Raw genomic sequence first — 21,574 nt, forward strand, 5'->3', positions numbered from 1 at the left:
TCTTTGTGTGGAAAGAGTTTTTCAGAATTGTTCACAAGAAAATACACACTGGTGTGAGAGATCACATGTGCTTTGAGTGTGAGAAGACTTTTATTACATCTACAGATTTGAAACATCACCAGAGAATCCACACTGGAGAGAAACCTTACAAGTGTTCACATTGTGACAAAAGATTCAGTCAGTCAGGATCCCTGAAATCACACGAGAGGATCCACACTGGAGAGAAACCATATCACTTCATGTGGGAAGAGTTTCCGTCATTCGTCAGCTTTATGTATTCATACAAAAAACAAACACCGTAAGTAGATCATAGATCCAGCACTCACTAAACGTGACTCTCTAATGCATTGAGTTATAAAGTCTGTCCTAACCAGACAGAGTAAGTGACAGGACAAAGAAACAACATCTGAAGTTTTCACAGTAAATAAAGTTTCATTTTAAACTCAGCAGTTTCATCTGAGAGATTCAGATCAGTTCAAAGATGTACCATATCTGAAAGGTGCACTGTTTCATAGCATTATCAAATGTATCACTTGTAGTTTGATTACACATTTATGAAAGTAGAAGATTTTTACAGGTTCAAACTGTTCTTGTTAAGAATTAATTATTTTTAACTTGCTCTTTATTGTTGTTTTTAAGATAGCTACTTAATCTTCCTCTTATAGTGTATTTAGAAAATTCAGATGTAAAATATATTGTTGTAACTTGCCATTTCTTCAGTTTTATTGTCTTGAGATAACTTCTATTTCTTGTAAGTCGTTGAAGATGGAGATCTGTGTAATTTAATTTGAGTTAGACATCTGGGCGAGGAAAGTTAAGGGGTTGTGATCTGTGTACACAAGAAGAGGGATTGCACTACCTCCTATGTAGACATCAAATTGTTGAAGCGCATGTAAGAGAGCAAGAGCCTCTTTCTCGATTGTGCTATATTGCTTCTGATAGGACATAAACTTCTTTGAGAAATAGGACACCGGATGATCAATGCCATGTTCATCTTCCTGCAATAACACTGCACCTGCCCCCGTGGCACTGGCATCCACTTGCAATCTGAATGACTTTCCAAAGTTAGGAGCCAAGAGCACAGGTGCATTACACAACAGGGCCCGTATTCATGAAGAATTTTAATGCAAAAAGTAGCTCCTAGTGACAAAATTCTAAGAAAATTCGTTTACTCTTAAAATTTAAGAAAAAATCCTAGTAAAGAAAAAAGTAATTCAGAAAGCATCTTAACCCTTAAAAGAGGTCTTAAGGTCAAACTTGTTAGGAGTACGGACGAGGACTTTTAAGGGGCTTAGGAGTTTCTTTAACAGCGGATAAAATGGACGAAAATGAAGAGGGAGAAGAAATGTGTTGCACACAATGCATGACAGTGAGTTAATAAGACACTACACATTAGATCGTGCAGGGATCATGTTCGTGACTGATCTTATTAAAGACTTGCTAACATCTCAGACACCGCGCAGAATTGCCATAGCGCCAGAAATCACTACATTAACATATTTGGCAACTGGAAAAATGCAACTATGACATGATAAAGGAGGAAGCAAAGATGCAGTGCAACAAAGGTTTATTAGAGTCAGCTTAGGACAAACAGTACAGTCTCTCGGGTGGGCAGGTGGCACAGGTACTTCGACGGACAGCGTGTAGGTGACGAGTGATGTTGGTGATCCAGTGACGGTATAAATCCAAGAGAGACGAACCACGAAGACGAGACAATGACCAGGAACCAGCGGCGGTGGGGGAACCGGAGCTGGCGGATTAATGCGGGCATAAAACACGGGTTTAATCTTGGATACATGGAACACGGGATGAATTCTCCTGTACACTGGAGGGAGGTTGAGGTGGACTGCCACCGGACTAATGATCTTGGTGACAGAGAACGGGCCAATGAATTTCGGAGCAAGCTTATTAGAAACGGAGCGGAGAGGAATGTTCTTGGTAGAAAGCCACACTTTTTGACCTACGACGTAAATGGGAGGCTTATACTGGACCCTAAGGTTTAGGGACCCTAAATGAACTGTATCAGCACACCAGTGAGCAGCAGACAGCCCACCCAGATGCTTTTCTCATCTTGGCCGGGGATTTCAACCACGCAGACTTAAAGAGTGTGTTCCCAAAAATACATCAACACATAGACTTTCCAACAAGGGGAAAAAATACCCTGGACTTTGTTTACACCACCCAGAGAGGAGCTTACAAGGCCCTCCCCCTCCCCCACCCGGAGCCTCAGACCACATCACTGTCATGCTAATGCCTGCATACAGACCGCTCGGAGCTTGTGGCAGGGGATACAGACCATTACGGACTACAAGCCCCTACCACAGACCTGTGACAGCACCATCCCCCTGCTGAACGAGCTGAATGCCTTCTTTGCTCACTTTGAGGCACAAAACAGCAACACTGCACAGAAGACTCCACCTCCTCCCGGCGACCAGGTGATGACGCTGTCCCCGGACAGCGTGAGGAGGTCCCTCAGCAGGATCAATGCACGCAAAGCTCCGGGTCCTGACAACATTCCTGGCCGTGTACTGAGAGACTGTGCAGTGGAACTCACTGATGTCTTCACAGACATCTTCAACATCTCGCTAAATCAGGCCGTTGTCCCCACATGCTTCAAAGCTACCACCATCATTCCAGTCCCGAAGAAGTCATCTCCATCCTTTTTCAATGACTACCGTCCAATAGCACTCACTCCTATTCTCATGAAGTGCTTTGAACGGCTAGTCATGCACCACATCAAGTCTGCCCCCCCCTCACTTGACCCCTTCCAGTTTGCATATAGGTCCAACCGCTCGACCGATGATGCCATCGCCACTGCCCTCCACCCAGCCCTCACACATCTGGACAAAAAAGACTCATATGTCAGGATGCTGTTCATAGACTTCAGTTCAGCATTCAACACAATCATCCCTCAACAGCTCACACACAAACTGGTCCAGCTGGGGCTCAACACCTCTCTGTGCAACTGGCTGTTGGACTACCTGACCGGGAGACCTCAAGCAGTACGGGTTGGCAGTAACACATCCAACACCATCACACTGAACACTGGGGCCCCCCAAGGATGTGTGCTGAGCCCCCTCCTCTTCACACTGCTGACCCACGACTGCACACCGTCACACAACTCTAACCTGATCATTAAGTTTGCAGATGACAACTGTGGTGGGTCTCATCAGCAACAGAGATGAGACAAACTACAGGAGCGAGGTGAGCCGCCTGGCCGGGTGGTGCAGTGACCACAATCTCTCTCTGAATGTGGAGAAGACGAAGGAGATTGTTGTTGACTTCAGGAGAGTACACACTCAGCATGCCCCTCTGACAATCAACGGTGCGACTGTGGAGAGAGTGAGCAGCACCAAGTTCCTGGGTGTGCACATCACAGAGGACCTCTCCTGGACTAACAACACTGTAGCACTGGCCAAGAAAGCACAGCAGCGTCTCTACTTCCTCCGCAAACTCAGAAGAGCCAGAGCCCCGACCCTCAACATGTGCACCTTCTACAGAGGCACCATCGAGAGCATCCTAACCAGCTGCATCACTGTGTGGTATGGCGCTTGCAACGCATCCTGCCGCAAGTCACTTCAGCGCATAGTGAGAGCAGCTGAGAAGATCATTGGTGTCTCTCTCCCCTCCCTCCAGGACATCTACAGCACCCGTCTCACCCGCAAAGCCCTCCGCATTGCAGGTGATCCCACCCGACACACAGCTTCTTCAGTCTGCTGCCATCAGGGAGGAGACTGCGGAGTCTCCAGGCGAGGACCAGCAGACTGAAGGACAGCTTCATACATCAGGCTGTCAGGAAGCTGAACTCCCTCCCGTCCCTGCCCCCCCCTCCCCTCTTTTTACCCCATACAACACTGAACTCTGACACTATGCGACCCCCGCCCCCCCCGGCTCCCCACACCCCCAGGACCAGCCACCCCCACCTACTTTTATTTAACTGGTTTGCACTCTATCTATTCTGCCATTTATCTATCTTTTTTATTTTTCTACAATGTCCTCAGACTGACAAGCTCTTTTTGCACTACACATATATCTGCACAGTTTTGGTTTATTTAAATGGTTCGCACTCCATCTATTCTGCCATGTGCCTATTTCTTTATTTTTTTTCTACAATGTCCTTACTTGTATAGCTATAGAGTTGTATGTACATATGTTTAAACCGTATTATCTGTATTTGAACGTGTTTAATGTTAACTGTTTACACCAAGTATGTGCTGTACATGTGGAAGAATTGACAATAAAGCAGACTTGACTTGACTTGACTTTGCTTTGTGACACTGTCACACAAGAGACATGTATTAGCGCTCTATTTATTGCAACGATTTTATGTATAATGGAGTTTTAACTGGTTTACATGTTTTCTTAAGTTCACTTTATTTGTACCCAGTCTGTTAGGCTGATTGTTACAATATTAGTATATAGAACTCACAACGATTTAAAAACAGAAATATATTGTCCTTGTTTTTTGTTTGTTTTTTTAATTGGTAGATGATCACAAGTGAAATTTAAATGATATATTCACTACTGAACTAGAAACACCCTCAGTTTCCATTTAAAAAATCTTACCTAATTTTAATTGTCAAAGCCTCAAATGCTCAGATATTTCACCCCACACATGACTGAGATTGAATAAGATGGCTTATTCAATTTGTTGCATTAGCTGTCTGCAATGCGACAAAGCCGACTCCTTTATATATTTGTCAGTGTATAATATATGGCCCTTTACCAGATGCATTAAACCTGTGGGAATAGCTCTAAGAACAGTATTATATTATTTGAAAGGAATAGGAAAATCATGGACAGTCATGAAGCTTTCGTACAACAAGACATTACCCAAATCATCATTATCACCAGAATCGTCCCGTATTAAAGGCATCAGAGAAGCGATCCGCGATATGAAATGTATATGGAACGCAGTTTGTCCCGTATTTGCAGGCATACGCCATATGACCACCTAGACCACACCAATAACAAATGAATTACTCTTTTTTCCAAATCATTGTTTGAATTGCAAACATAGCCGCTACAGGAAGGCTTTAAGAACAGGCGGAATACTCTGCCGTCTAGTCGCTCCTGCTTCACAGCGAGCGGGATTTCTGCAAATCAGTTTGGGTGAATGTAGAGATGTGATTATTGATCTTAAACACAGCATCCAGCAGCAAAACATACACACTAACTGAGGGCAGGCGTCTTTCACTATTGTAATTGAATGTTAAATAGAGAAACAAAAAATACATTTTTATAAATTTAACTTCTAGCTATTAGCTGTTAAATTTGGACTTAATTATTGAAAAACAAATTCAAGCACCAAAAGCAGACCACACTCTATATATTCTCTTTCTTTAAAAAATTAAAAATAAATTTCATGCATTCATAGGCTACATGGTTGCAATAAAATTTTTGTTCCAATTTTGTAAGTGCCATAGTTTAAAAATGCAGATGCATTAGCCCAGTGCCCCGTAAAGGCTTAACACTGCCGGCGAGTTTTTTTTTTTTTTTTCATCAACTGGGAATAATATACTTAAAATAAACTGAGATGAGCTGCTGCTTAATGTCTTGTTTAATGAGTGTTTATAGTCCGAGGCTCATCAATATTTATAGAGCTGCTGAAAATCCTCTTTATTTCATGTCAATAGGTCCTGTTTTCACCTCATTCATTATGCTGATGACTTCAGAGCTGTTAATTACCTCATTAAGCTCATTTATAGCTGTTAACAGACTTAAGCAAACAACACGACCATCTTATCATAACTGCGTTTATTTCATTAGTCTGTGATAAACCATGTTTCATTTAACACACACACACACACAAATAAAAAATAAATTAAAAAAAACAAAAATATTTTAAGTTAATTGGCAATTTATTTGTACTTATGTGTACATATATGTTTGTACTGTGTATATTTATTATGTCTATATAAATACACACACAGGCATGTATATATTTAAGAAAAAAATGTTTATATATTAAATATATTTATATATAATATAAATTATATTAATATAAATATATGTAAATATTTTCAAAATATATACTGTATGTATTTGTCTTTGGATGTGATTAATAACGATAAATCATTGCCAGCACTAATTAATTTGCCTATATATTAATGAATTAGATATAATTATAGATATAATTGGTGAGTTACTAAAAACATTTTAATTGACATAGATAGATAGATAGATAGATAGATAGATAGATAGATAGATAGATAGATAGATAGATAGATCGATAGACAGACATCATTAAAATGTGTGAATTACTGCTGAAACACAAACTGTAACTGATTTATCTTTAATTATGGCAGCTCTGCTCCTCCTTCAGTGAAGCTCCTCCCACAACAATCACACCTTCAGTGAAGCTCCTCCCACAACAATCACACCTTCAGTGAAGCTCCTCCCACAACAATCACACCTTCAGTGAAGCTCCTCCCACAACAATCACACCTTCAGTGAAGCTCCTCCCACAACAAACACACCTTCAGTGAAGCTCCTCCCACAACAATCACACCTTCAGTGAAGCTCCTCCCACTGCAGTTCAGCAATAAATGCTGGAATATTCTCATCAGTCTACAAGTGAAGACGAGCATCAGAGCATCAGGAAGAAGTGAAATCTGCAGAGACAGAGTTTATTGAAGGACAGAGAGAACATGAGAGATCCAGAACCCTGCAGAATGAAACACACTGAAGAACAAACAGGTTGGTGATTATTCTTCATCCTTCATCAGTAAGGCTGAAGAACAATTAAAGTTATCTGCAGTTCATCATTCAATTTGAGTTAAAAAAATGAAGAAAAAAAGTCCAATAAATAATATAGGGGAGACTTTCTATCTTCAGGGTACAAAATAGGGACTGAAACTCAAATGTTCAAATGATGTCACTTCCTGGATGTTGCCATTAAAAAGAAAATGCTTCAAAAAGGACAAAATAAATGGAAATCGTGCTGAGTGAAAAATATTGGCCAGTTTTAGTTTAAAGGTGCCATAGAATGCATTTGATACAGTATTTTAAATTGTTCTCTGATATCTACACAGAAGGTATGTGGCTTAGGTAAGGGCAAAAAATCTCCAGAAACGATTTTACATGTCCATTTACAACCCTAGGATTTCTCCCTAGAATGAAACGGTTTGTTATTGGCTTATTTGGCAGGGTCATAAATAATAATGAGCTCTGCTCTGATTGGCTGTTTCACAGTGCTGCGCAATGTTGAGCTCTGCTCTGATTGGCTGTTTCACAGTACGGCTCATCAGCAAGAAGGACGCACAGGGAGGAAAATATATAATTAAATACTTTCTCTCGCAGTTATATCGTCGGGTAATTATACTGTATATAAAACGCGGGCATCAGGGAGCCGTTATTAATATGCGAGGCATTGAAACTGCTTTTGAACGATCCATCGATCGCGTTATAGTTTCACTTTCAAGAGACGCGATCACACAAACTATGTTTACATTATGGAGCAACAGTACTTACCACACATTTCACAAGATCAGATGCTTGTCAGTGGTGCTCAGGATCTGTAAGTCATTCGCCATCATCCTCATCTCTCCTTACTGAGAGTGAAATCTTATGTACTGTAACAGGCTACCGCTAGCAAGGAGCTAACCATGTCCCTTTAGTGGCTCGCGTTATTTGCTTTCTGTGCCTTTCTGAATACAGACACCAACCCATCCCTGCACTTCACACCCCCTGCACGGCCTGGAACATAACATTTATTGTGTTATTTTCGCTGTTGTCCGCGCTTGTTTATTTACAATACCTGCAGAGCTTCTGATGGTTCGGCCGGCTTAGAACAAGGGCGGGTTTATGCAAATGTTGGGGGCGTAGTGATCCCGACTGTTGCGTCACAGTCGGTGTTATGTTCTGATTCGCCTGTTTTTCAGTGGTCTTTTTTAATCACTAGATTTACATATGAAGGAGGAAACTCTGGTGTTTGAGGCTCACTGTATGTCATTTCCATGTACAGAACTGTTATTATTTAAATATGCCAGGGTAAAGACAGTTTTTCATTCTATGGCACCTTTAAAATAATATATATATATTTTTTTCAAATGTCACTTCCTGGATGTTGCCTTTTTTTTTTAAATGCTTTTGTTTTAAAAAGGAAGAAATTGAATGAAAAATATGCTGTAACAGCGACAAATATTGGTCAGTTAATTAGTTTAAAATAGTTATTAATTACATAAGTTTTTATTACAGTATATTAATGCTAATATTATGTTTATATTATAATATTATAATTGTGGAGTTGATCAAGCATCGAATAGTTCTCACTACAGAAACATTGGATTAGAGTCTGTATTTCTAATATAGATTATTGTATCTTATTTTGTAAAAATGTCACACAATGATTATAATTTGGTGTAGTTATTAATTGCTTTTACTTCACATTTCTCTGAATTTTTAATTATTTAATTATATTGTAACCTATTTTAACTTTTATTTCAGGTCAAATGGAGGAGAAAAAAAATCATGTCAAAACTGGAGGAAAAACTCACTCACAGACTGAAAGAGTTTCTTTACTGAAAAGAAGAGACAAGAAAAGTTTCACCTGCACTCAGTGTGGAAAGAGTTTGTCAAGCAAGAAGAGTCTCAAGAGACACATGAGGATCCACACTGGAGAGAAACCGTTCACATGTGATCAGTGCGGGAAGAGTTTCACACGATCATCAACCCTTAAGATCCACATGATCATCCACACTGGAGAGAAACTGCATGAATGTGATCAATGTGGAAAAACATTTTCATGGGCTTCAAACCTGAAGAATCACCTGAAAGTTCATTCAGAGGAGAAACCACATTCATGTTCTTTCTGTGGAAAGAGTTTTTCAAAACTGCAAAGTTTAAAAGTTCATCAGAAGATACACACTGGTGTGAGAGAATATATGTGCTTTGAGTGTGAGAAGACTTTTATTACAGCTGCAGAATTGAAACTGCACCAGAGGATCCACACTGGAGAGAAACCTTACAAGTGTTCCCACTGCAACAAGAGATTCAGTCGGTCAGGACATCTGAAAACACATGAGAGGATCCACACTGGAGAGAAACCGTATCACTGCACTGCATGCGGGAAGAGTTTCACTCAATCATCTTCTCTACAGAGTCATAAAATAAACAATCACAGTAAGTAGTTTATCTTCAGGTTCAGTGCCTTCAAGTGCTACACCGCATCTCTTCCATATTAATCTGTCATAAGAAACATCATCTAAATGTCACAGTGAATAAAGTTTATCTTCAAGACCAGCAGTTTCTGTGAGATTCAGATCAACTCAAAGATGGAGTTCCTCCCCAAAGAATAATATATAATGTTTTATTCTTGTATACAACTTTGCTTTATGATATAAATTACATTATTATGCTTTATTACGAGTTTTATTTTATGTTCAAAACGTTCTTCTAATGCATATTTGTAGAAGCTTTTTACAAATTCAAAATGTTCTTGTTCATTAAGATGAAAAAGAGGCTGATTTATTTTTAATTTCATCTTCGCTGTTGTTTTTAAAACAATTAGTTATTTTTCTGCTTTGGATGTGTTTTACAAACTGCAGGAGTAAGATATTCTGTCGTGTAGGTTTGAGTCTGATCCATCTTCACTTTTATTCACTTGAGATGCTTTATATCTTGTTAGTCAATAAAGAGAGAGATCTGTCTTTTACTTCATATTTGCTTCAAGTATTAAACTCTTATTGATCAGTTTTGTTCACCAGACTGCTTTATAAACGAGGGTCAGTTTAAAGCTGGTTTTGCCAAGAAGCTGCTCCTGAAAAAAGGATCGGTACCAACTATTCATGTTCCTGCGGGGGGCGGTCCAAGATGATGCTGAGGAAAGTCGTGTTGTGAGAGACGTAGTTTTTTTTTGTGCAAAATTTAGCTCTCGGTTACTCAAATTTACACTTGTAGGTGCTGAAAGACGTTCTTATTAATGTCTTGCTAAATCGGACTAAAAAAAAAAGATAAGCACCCACTCCCCTGTTGATTTTGTGACTGTACTGATGAGAACTTAAAGTTCAGTCGAATTGATCGTGATCACTGTTGAGCTACTTTCTCGGATAAAAAGATGAAGGCAAGTGTCGGAAACTCGAGGGAGAATCTACAGAAACCCATGTCAGTGGAAATTGAGGGGGAAAGAATTAAAAGGATCCACGACTATGTGAAACAATCCACCTTCGAGCCTGGAGAACAGTCAGGAGAGACTCCGGTAAACAGTCCAGCAAAAAAAGCAATAAGAGTGGAAACACCTGATACAGTCTCTAACAACACCCTTCTAGCTGCAATCAACAAAATCGGAGAAACACAACAGTCATTTCTGGAGAAATTAATGTCTGTTGAGAACGCTGTGAAAGAAATCAAAGAACAAGTGAGTGGGATAAACGGCAGAATGGATACGGCAGAGGAGAAATTATCAACAATAACTGCGGAGAATAAGATACTGCGAAACCGGGTGAATGAACTTGAATCCTATCAAAGGAAAATTTGAAATTTGAAAAATTGAAAATTTCTGGAATTCCGGAACAGGACGACGAGAATGTCAAGATGGCGGTAATTAATCTTCTATCACGCATCTCTCCTGCCATTGTGGATACTCTGCAAAATTCTGTGGATGTTGCTCATCTCTTGGGTCCCAGCCCAAAAAAGGGTTTCGTTTCCTCACAACCACGCCATAATCATCGTGCAATTCTTGGAGCGTATGACACGTGACCGCATTTGGATCGACGCCAAAAACTCAGAGCTTCTCAAAAAAAGAACATTAAAATCACTGACGATTTGACACAGTATGTCAAAGATGCAAGAGCCAAGCTATGGCCTCTGCTGGAGGAAGCCAGACGGCAGAAGAAGATTGCTGGATTCAAAGGGCCCATCATATTCAATAGAAAATCAGTCCAGTCTCCCCAGCTGTAAATGTCATTGGCTGTCTTGTGTTGCTTATAATAAATTGGCACGTTGATATCATATAAGCAGTCTTTCAGAATGCTGTCAGTTACATGTAGATGCATAATATTAGTGAGTACTGTTTTATGGGGTGTCACTTTGGGAAAAATTAGACTACACCACTGAACACAATGTATAGTGTTATAATAAATGACTTTATTATAAAGTTTTTTCCTCACTCAGAGTTGCTCTCAGATTGGTCCTGAATCACTTTTAAGCTAAGACTCCTAGTTAGAAATGTTTAAGCTAAATTAGGAGCTCTCTAAAAGGATTCTATTAATTAAATTAAATTATCATCATTATCATTAATGCATGCTTTTTAGATTATAATTGTTTACATTATAATTAGTCTTTTCTGGTTTATATAGTAAATAATTTAGAATTATTTTTACACATTTCTTTTAGGGGATAGTTTAATGTCACTAACGTTAAATTTAATATCAGTCCATATGACAATGCTCTGCTTAAAAGACTTGTAATGTGGTGCAGAATGTGGACTGTTTTATGGTTCCTTTCTATCGGTCCTTTAGAAATCATTCTAATGCTGATTTGCTGCTCAAGAAACATTTCTGAATTAGTGGGTTTTTGTTAAATGTGAGCCTAAATCACCACAATTAAAAGAACCAAAGGCTTAAACTACTTCAGTCTCTGTGCACTGAATTTATTTAATACACAAGTTTCACAATTTGAGTTGAATTACTGAAATTAATGAAATTTTCCATGACATTCTAATTTATTGAGATGCACCTGTATTTGGTATGACATTTAGCCAGTATCTTACTAAGTACAAACCCGATTCCAAAAACGTTGTGACACTGTACAAATTGTGAATAAAAAAAGAATGCAATAATTTACAAATCTCATAAACTTATATTTTATTCACAATAGAATATAGATAACATATCAAATGTTGAAAGTGAGACATTCTGAAATGTCAGCCAAATATTGGCTCATTTTGGATTTCATGAGAGCTACACATTCCAAAAAAGTTGGGAAAAGTAGCAATAAGAGGCTAGAAAAGTGAAATGTACATTTAAGGAACAGATGGAGGACCAATTTACAACTTATTAGGTCAATTGGCAACATAATTGTTGGGGGGTGGTGATGGCGCAGTGGATAAGACACCTGCCTTTGGTATGAGAGACCCGGGTTCGAATCCATTGTGAGACACCAATGTCTCTGAGACACCAATGTGTCCCTGAGCAAGACACTTAACCCCTAGTTGCTCCTGAGGCGTGCAACCTCTGACATATATAGCAATTGTAAGTCGCTTTGGATAAAAGCGTCAGCTACATGAATAAATGTAAATGTAAAATGTAAATAATTGGGTATAAAAAGAGCCTCTCAGAGTGGCAGTGTCTCTCAGAAGTCAAAATGGGAAGAGGATCACCAATACCCCCAATGCTGCGGCGAAAAATAGTGGAGCAATATCAGAAAGGAGTTTCTCAGAGAAAAATTGCAAAGAGTTTGAAGTTATCATCATCTACAGTGCATAATATCATCCAAAGATTCAGAGAATCTGTAACAATCTCTGTGCATAAGAGTCAAGGCCGGAAAACCGTACTGGATGCCCGTGGCCTTAGACGGCACTGCATCACATACGGGAATGCTACTGTAATGGAAATCACAACATGGGCTCAGGAATACTTCCAGAAAACATTGTCGGTGAACAAAATCCACCGTGCCATTCGACTAAAACTCTATAGGTCAAAAAATAAGCCATATCTAAACATAATCCAGAAGCGCCGGTGTTTTCTCTGGGCCAAGGCTCATTTAAAATGGACTGTGGCAAAGTGGAAAACTGTTCTGTGGTCAGACAAATCAAAATTTGAAGTTCATTTTGGAGAACTGGGACGCCATGTCATTCGGACTAAAGAGGACAAGGACAACCCAAGTTGTTATCAGTGCTCAGTTCAGAAGCCTGCATCTCTGATGGTATGGGGTTGCATGAGTGCGTGTGGCATGGGCAGCTTACACATCTGGAAAGGCACCATCAATGCTGAAAGGTATATCCAAGTTATAGAACAACATATGCTCCCATCCAGACGTTGTCTCTTTCAGGGAAGACCTTGCATTTTCCAGCATGACAATGCCAGACCACATACTGCATCAATTAGAAACATCATGGCTGCGTAGAAGGAGGATCCGGGTACTAAAATGGCCAGCCTGCAGTCCAGATCTTTCACCCATTGAAAACATTTGGCGCATCATAAAGAGGAAGATGCCACAAACAAGACCTAAGACAGTTGAGCAACTAGAAGCCTGTATTAGACAAGAATGGGACAACATTCCTATTCCTAAACTTGAGCAACTTGAGCAAAGTCTCCTCAGTCCCCAGACGTTTGCAGACTGTTATAAAAAGAAGATGGGATGCCACACAGTGGTAAACATGGCCTTGTCCAAACTTTTTTGAGATGTGTTGATGCCATGATATTTAAAATCAACTTATTTTTCCCTTAAAATTATACATTTTCTCAGTTTAAACATTTGATATGTCATCTATGTTGTATTCTGAATAAAATATTGAAATTTGAAACTTCCACATCATTGCATTCTGTTTTTATTCACAATTTGTAGAGTGTCCCAACTTTTTTGGAATCGGGTTTGTATTTTTGTATCAGAGTTTAATAATGAAATCAGGTAAGATTCACGCTTTGTTTTGTATTTGTTGGGTTTAATAAGGAGGATAATTAGTGTGCCTCAGAAAGATGGGGGGAGTACACCTTGTTGGTATGGCTCTTTAACTATATCTAAGATAGGAGAAGCCAATTTTTCCTTAAATTTCTTATAAAAGTCCATAGGTATCCCATCTGGACCAGGAGATTGGCTCACTTTCAGATTCTCAATAGCACATAAAACCTCCTCTTCGGATAAATCCGCTTCAAGGTTTTATTTTATTTCTTTAGAAGTACTAGGTATTTTAACCTCGTTTAAAAAAAAAAAAACCTTGTTGTTTCCCATCCTCTGAATATTCTGAGGTATAAAGAAATGAAAAAATCCTTAAACACACTATTTTAACTGATTTCCATTTGAATATATTTTAAAATGTAATTTATTTCTGTGATCAAAGCTGAATTTATATACTTTGTATACTTTGTTGCTTATGTTGCTGTTTGCATCTTGCACTCTTCTTTTTCTTCACACTCTTGATGTTGCAACATGCTCTCTTCACCCCTGTGTAACCTCTTGTTAACATTTGTGGTGGATTGCATAGCATCAAACTCATATGGCATTAACTTTAAAACAAGCAAATAACATAACACTGAAACATGTAAATAACAATATCAGAGTACATATCCAAAACACACTCTACAGACTAACATTGAACTACAGACAGAGAATCTGATATTCAAACACCAGGACCACAATTTAGCTAACCTAATCATATACCTTTTACATATCATGCACTTTATTTTTTGCCTTTTTAAATCGGCCTATCATTTTTTCACTATGGTATGGTATTTTTCTATCCTATACTGTAATCACTGGTGTAAGGGACAACCACAGCTGCTTATGGTGGCCACATTTCAGAAACAATTATCAAACTGCAGCCTTTGCTTTTAAAATTAAAAATTTGAAACAAATTAAAACAGAATTTGTTTATTTAATATTTGCAGTGAAGCCAGTTTCTCATTAATTATCTTAAAAACATTAACACCAGTATTTCTCCATTGCCTCAACATTTAGATTTTCTCTCCCTACTGTGCTCTGTTCTGTTGACTAAGCAGGGCATGAATTGTGGCATTCAGAGGGTCACTATTGCAGTGTTACCAATATATGAGATAAACAGTAATAGTACAATGCTTCCATAGATGGACTACCTTAGAACTTCTTGGTCTATATATGTCAAATAACGGTAATCTAATTTCTTCCCTGAATAGTAAAAAAAAAAAAATCATGTTTATCTTGGCATCTTGTCACCCAACTGATTCACGATGGCCTTGTAACACATTCCAGCCTTGTGTAGGTCTACAATCTTGTCCCTGACATCCTTGGACAGCTCTTTGGTCTTGGCCATGGTGGAGAGTTTGGAATCTGATTGATTCACTGCTTCTGTGGACAGGTGTCTTTTATACAGGTAACAAACTGAGTTTAGGAGCACTCCCTTTAAGAGAGTGTTCTTAGTCCCCGCTCTTTAATTGTCTAAAAGACAACTGGGAGCCAGAAATCTTGCTGATTGTCAGGGGATCACATACTTATTTCACTCATTAAAATACAAATCAATGTATAACTTTTTTTCTTTTTTTATGTGTTTTTCTGGATTTTTTTGTTGTTATTCTGTCTCTCACTGTTAAAATAAACCTACCATTAAAATTATAGACTGATCATTTCTTTGGCAGTGGGCAAACATATAAAATCAGCAGGGGATCAAAATTAGTTTTTTCCATTACTGTATAATTGGATGCAACCCCCCATCCTTCTTCGGAACGATGAAGTAACGGCTGTAGAATCTGGACTCTCTGTCGAGAGGAGGGACTACCTCTGTGGCCTCCTTACTGGATTCTGTAACATCTTTCAATAGTCTGCAGGACCCATTGTGAAACATTTGGCAGAAGTTCCACGCTAGAGGAGTTATTTTAGTGCCCTGAATGGGTGAAAGGCAGATAACAACCAACCTGACAGCTATAGGGCCCACCTCTGAGGTGACGAGCATTTCTGTACCGTACTGTTGCCAGGCAGCAGGGGCAGACTGGGGCTAAACAGTGGCCCTGGACTTTCTGGCACAGAGCAGCCCACCACACCCGGTCCACAACACACCACACCATAAACCCACCAGCTAACAAATATGCTATCTTTTTTATTATTGAAATTATCATCATTATCATTAATGCATGCTTTTTAGATTATAATTGTTTACATTATAATTAGTATTTTCTGGTTTATATAGTAAATAATTTAGAATAATTTTTACACATTTCTTTTAGGGGATAGTTTAATGTCACTAACGTTAAATTTAATATCAGTCCATATGACAATGCTCTGCATAAAAGACTTGTAATGTGGTGCAGAATGTGGACTGTTTTGTGGTTCCTTTCTATCGGTCCTTTAGAAATCATTCTAATATGCTGATTTGCTGCTCAAGAAACATTTCTGAATTGGTGGGTTTTTGTTAAATGTGAGCCTAAATCACCACAATTAAAAGAACCAAAGGCTTAAACTACTTCAGTCTCTGTGCACTGAATTTATTTAATACACAAGTTTCACAATTTGAGTTGAATTACTGAAATAAATGAAATTTTCCACGACATTCTAATTTATTGAGATGCACCTGTATTTGGTATGACATTTAGCCAGTATCTTACTAAGTACAAACCCGATTCCAAAAACGTTGGGACACTGTACAAATTGTGAATAAAAAAAGAATGTAATAATTTACAAATCTCATAAACTTATATTTTATTCACAATAGAATATAGATAACATATTAAATGTTGAAAGTGAGACATTCTGAAATGTCATGCCAAATATTGGCTCATTTTGGATTTCATGAGAGCTACACATTCCAAAAAAGTTGGGACAAGTAGCAATACGAGGCTAGAAAATTGAAAAGTACATATAAGGAACAGCTGGAGGACCAATTTACAACTTATTAGGTCAATTGGCAACATAATTGGGTATAAAAAGAGCCTCTCAGAGTGGCAGTGTCTCTCAGAAGTCAAGATGGGAAGAGGATCACCAATACCCCCAATGCTGCGGCGAAAAATAGTGGAGCAATATCAGAAAGGAGTTTCTCAGAGAAAAATTGCAAAGAGTTTGAAGTTATCATCATCTACAGTGCATAATATCATCCAAAGATTCAGAGAATCTGTAACAATCTCTGTGCGTAAGGGTCAAGGCCGGAAAACCATACTGGATGCCCGTGGTCTTCGGGCCCTTAGACGGCACTGCATCACATACAGGAATGCTACTGTAATGGAAATCACAACATGGGCTCAGGAATACTTCCAGAAAACATTGTCGGTGAACACAATCCACCCTGCCATTTGGCTAAAACTCTATAGGTCAAAAAAGAAGCCATATCTAAAAATGATCCAGAAGCGCAGGCGTTTTCTCTGGGCCAAGGCTCATTTAAAATGGATTGTGGCAAAGTGGAAAACTGTTCTGTGGTCAGACGAATCAAAATTTGAAGTTCTTTTTGGAGAACTGGGACGCCATGTCATTCGGACTAAAGAGGACAAGGACAACCCAAGTTGTTATCAGTGCTCAGTTCAGAAGCCTGCATCTCTGATGGTATGGGGTTGCATGAGTGCGTGTGGCATGGGCAGCTTACACATCTGGAAAGGCACCATCAATGCTGAAAGGTATATCCAAGTTCTAGAACAACATATGCTCCCATCCAGACGTCGTCTCTTTCAGGGAAGACCTTGCATTTTCCAGCATGACAATGCCAGACCACATACTGCATCAATTACAACATCATGGCTGCGTAGAAGAAGGATCCGGGTACTGAAATGGCCAGCCTGCAGTCCAGATCTTTCACCCATAGAAAACATTTGGCGCATCATAAAGAGGAAGATGCCAAAAAGAAGACCTAAGACAGTTGAGCAACTAGAAGCCTGTATTAGACAAGAATGGGACAACATTCCTATTCCTAAACTTGAGCAACTTGTCTCCTCAGTCCCCAGACGTTTGCAGACTGCTATAAAAAGAAGATGGGATGCCACACAGTGGTAAACATGGCCTTGTCCAAACTTTTTTGAGATGTGTTGATGCCATGAAATTTAAAATCAACTTATTTTTCCCTTAAAATTATAAATTTTCTCAGTTTAAACATTTGATATGTCATCTATGTTGTATTCTGAATAAAATATTGAAATTTGAAACTTCCACATCATTGCATTCTGTTTTTATTCACAATTTGTAGAGTGTCCCAACTTTTTTGGAATCGGGTTTGTATTTTTGTATCAGAGTTTAATAATGAAATCAGGTAAGATTCATGCTTTGTTTTGTATTTGTTGGGTTTAATAAGGAGGATAATTAGTGTGCCTCAGAAAGATGGGGGGAGTACACCTTGTTGGTATGGCTCTTTAACTATATCTAAGATAGGAGAAGCCATTTTTTCCTTAAATTTCTTATAAAAGTCCATAGGTATCCCATCTGGACCAGGAGATTGGCTCACTTTCAGATTCTCAATAGCACATAAAACCTCCTCTTCGGATAAATCCGCTTCAAGGTTTTATTTTATTTCTTTAGAAGTACTAGGTATTTTAACCTCGTTTAAAAAAAAAAAAAAAACCTTGTTGTTTCCCATCCTCTGAATATTCTGAGGTATAAAGAAATGGAAAAATCCTTAAACACACTATTTTAACTGATTTCCATTTGAATATATTTTAAAATGTAATTTATTTCTGTGATCAAAGCTGAATTTATATACTTTGTTGCTGTTTGCATCTCACACTTTTCTTTTTCTTCACACTCTTGATGTTGCAACATGCTCTCTTCACCCCTGTGTAACCTCTTGTTAACATTTGTGGTGGATTGCATAGCATCAAACTCATACACCTGTCTTTCACAACTGTTGCTTACTCATCCAACAAAGTATTGCAAGTGCAAGTATCTTTATCAAAGCATATGGCATTAACTTTAAAACAAGCAAATAACATAACACTGAAACATGTAAATAACAATATCAGAGTACATATCCAAAACAATTAACATATAACAAAATATATTATTTCATATATCACATTATATCTTCTAATAAATCAGAATCAGAAAGAGTGTTATTGCCAAGTGTGTTAACACACACAAGGAATTTGTCTTGGTGTCAGGAGCTTCCAGTACAGAAGTAAAAACAGTGCAGACAACATATAATTAAGGTAATAAAACACTAATAATGAAGAGAATAGAAATATATTCACATATTTTGTAAGGGCAGGAAGCTGTGGCTGACGTTAGTGGTCATGTCAACATGTTGTCAAATGAGCAAAGAAACAGCTAAATGGTCACGTACATCAACACTTAAGAAGGTGCAGTTCCTTTAGCTGACAGTAGATTTTCTCATGACTTTACCACAGATCAGCCTCACATCAGCTCATCTGTCACTTCATTATTCAACCAGTTTAGAAGAGTTTGTCTTCATATTTGTGGACTGAAGATGTGTCACAGATTTTGGTTTTGTTTGTGGTGTCTGGTTGGTGAGTTTGAAATGAGTTTTTATATGTTTGTTTTTTGTCTAAATGTCCTTTATGTAAAAACACTGAAGCTCAAACAGCAGCAGCTTTAGTTTCAGTCGTGAAGTGACTCTCATCTGGAGTTAAAGTGTTTTGTGTTTATGATGTTGTGAGGCTTAAACTTCCTGCTTCAGTAAAAAAAAAAGAGTTTTATTCAAAATCACCACAAACATGCAGTTATTAATCAGTTTTGCTGTTTGGATAATATTGGTCTCAGATGAAAATTTCAAACTGTTTAATCTAGTAAACCACCATGAAGTTATTTCAAAGTCTTAATCTGTGATAAACACTGTTTGTGTGTGTTCTTCAGGTGTGTTTGCTGATTCAGATGCAGTGAAGTCAGTGTCAGTGATGCAGGGAGATTCAGTCACTCTAGAAACTGGTCTTACTGAAATAAAGAAAGGTGATCGTATGTACTGGACATTTGGACTTTCAGTGACTCGAATAGCTGTAATCAATTATGATGGAAGGTTCGCCACATTTGATGTTCTTGATGGGAGCTTCAGAGACAGACTGAAGGCGGATCTTCAGACTGGATCTCTGACCATCACAAACACCAGAACCACAGACTCTGGACTTTATCAAGTTGTCAGTCGAGAGATCACATACAGATTCCATCTTACTGTCTCTGGTGAGTCACAGTTACAGTCTTATTTATGCTGCTGGTCTTCATAATAATTTCAGAAATTAACATATTATTTTCCCCAGTCTTTACAAAAACACTGAAGCTCACACTGCAGCAGCTATAGTTTCAATTGTGACATGGTTCACATCTACAGTAAAAGTGTTTTCTGTTTGTGACTTCAGTTCAGTTTTAAAACCGTTTTATTTGATCCTGTTTTTGAATTATATTTGAGCATATTTACTTCCATTAAAAATAAAGTTTCTGATTGTTCTTCAGGTGTGTTTGATGCAGTGAAGTCAGTGTCAGTGATGGAGGGACATTCAGTCTCTCTACAGACTAACACTGAAATACAGAGAGATGAGCTGGTAATCTGGACATTTGGACATTCAAAAACCCTTATAGCTGAAATCATTAAATGGGATAAGGACGGACTGTTTGCCACATATGATGTTCTTGATGGGAAATTCAGAGACAGACTGAAGGCGGATCATCAGACTGGATCTCTGACCATCACAAACACCAGAACCGCAGACTCTGGACTTTATCAAGTGACCATCAATACCAAGAAACCAACCACTTATAGATTCAGTGTTACTGTCTCTGGTGAGTAACAATTACATTCGTGTATTTAATATCACATACACATTTATTAATGCACTTTATTATTTGCTTTTTTAATTTTAATATTATTATTTCATTTTTTTTTTCATTTACTCACTGTGTGGCATTTCCCTCTCCCACAGTGTAATCACTGGTGTGGTACAAACCCACAGCTCCCTACAGTGGGCCACATTTCAGACACAATTATCTGTCAGTAGCCTTTGCTTTTTTAAAAACAGAATGTGATCATTTGAATTTCTAGAATGTTTCCAGTGTGCGCGCACCTCTATCATCGAAGATGATTGACAATTTGCATACAGTTTTGATCGGCGGTATGATTCTGTTCTAGGCAAGAACTCCCTGTACATCCATGCAGCCTATCATGGATAAGAGCAGGGAGAGCAGCAATAATCCCCCAGGGTAAACAGAATAGAATCAACATAAATGTATTTAATATTCATTTCTGACCCAGAATTGCAATTAAAAATCTGTCAGCACCAGGGTTTGACATTAAAGGCTTAGTTCACCCAAAAATGAAAATTAGCCTGTTTTACTCACCCTCAAAGCATCATAGGTGTATTATTCACATACATGCTTTGAGGGTGAGTAAAACACAGGTTAATTTTCATTTTACTCTATGTTATCCATATTTAACGTTATTGACTGAGCTGAACTCATATCTGATGTGTTTATTCCTCAGACTCTGTCTGCGGTTGTGGTTCTACTGAAGCTGTGATCTGATTGGTCGTCACTGCTCTGGTGGGCGTGGCTGCTGTTGTTGTTCTGGTTTATGACATCAGATCCAGGAGAGCTGAACATGATTCTTGATTAGCCTACAGATTTTTAATAGCTTTCTATATTCATCTTCCTCATTTTTTTTTCAATCTGAACTTTGCTAGTTTGAATCTTTCTTTAAATGTTTATTTTTTTAGTCTGAATCTCAACACCTTTGATGTTCATCTCCCATATCCACTCTAGATGATGTTCTATTCTACTTTGTTATGCTTCTTCTTCTTCTTCATTGTAGTTTTTATGACAGTTGGCATCCATAGTGTTGCATTACCGCCATCTACTGTCTCACTTTGACTTACTATATCTTAATTAAATTTATTAAATTCGCCCTTCCAGTCCACTTTGTTATTCTATTCTATAATAAATATTTTATATGATTACAGCAGTGTTTTCCCTTCTGGCATTCATATATTCAATAATCTGTTATGTTTGTATTCATTGATTATGTTTATCA

At 38.3% G+C, this 21,574-nt stretch overlaps 1 protein-coding gene across 2 annotated transcripts in view; it reads left to right on the forward strand.

The window, feature by feature from the left end:
- LOC306874493 (uncharacterized protein) overlaps window positions 1–21,500 on the forward strand; it is a 419,619-nt gene extending 398,119 nt beyond the window's left edge. Inside the window, exons 3-6 of one of the 2 annotated variants that reach the window (XM_079424600.1) lie at window positions 6,309–6,699; window positions 8,449–9,123; window positions 20,005–20,331; window positions 21,029–21,500. In XM_079424600.1, coding sequence (XP_079280726.1) covers window positions 6,651–6,699; window positions 8,449–9,123; window positions 20,005–20,331; window positions 21,029–21,069 — 1,092 coding nt within the window. In that variant the 5' untranslated portion in view covers window positions 6,309–6,650 and the 3' untranslated portion in view covers window positions 21,070–21,500. Of the gene's footprint in view, window positions 1–6,308; window positions 6,700–8,448; window positions 9,124–19,413; window positions 19,735–20,004; window positions 20,332–21,028 lie in introns of both variants that reach the window. The other variant, XM_079424601.1, reaches the window with a different exon arrangement.
- Window positions 21,501–21,574: the final 74 nt, after the last annotated feature.

The sequence above is a fragment of the Barbus barbus genome (assembly GCF_936440315.1).
Source record: "Barbus barbus genome assembly, chromosome: 9".
In the NCBI taxonomy this organism is placed as follows: domain Eukaryota; kingdom Metazoa; phylum Chordata; class Actinopteri; order Cypriniformes; family Cyprinidae; genus Barbus; species Barbus barbus.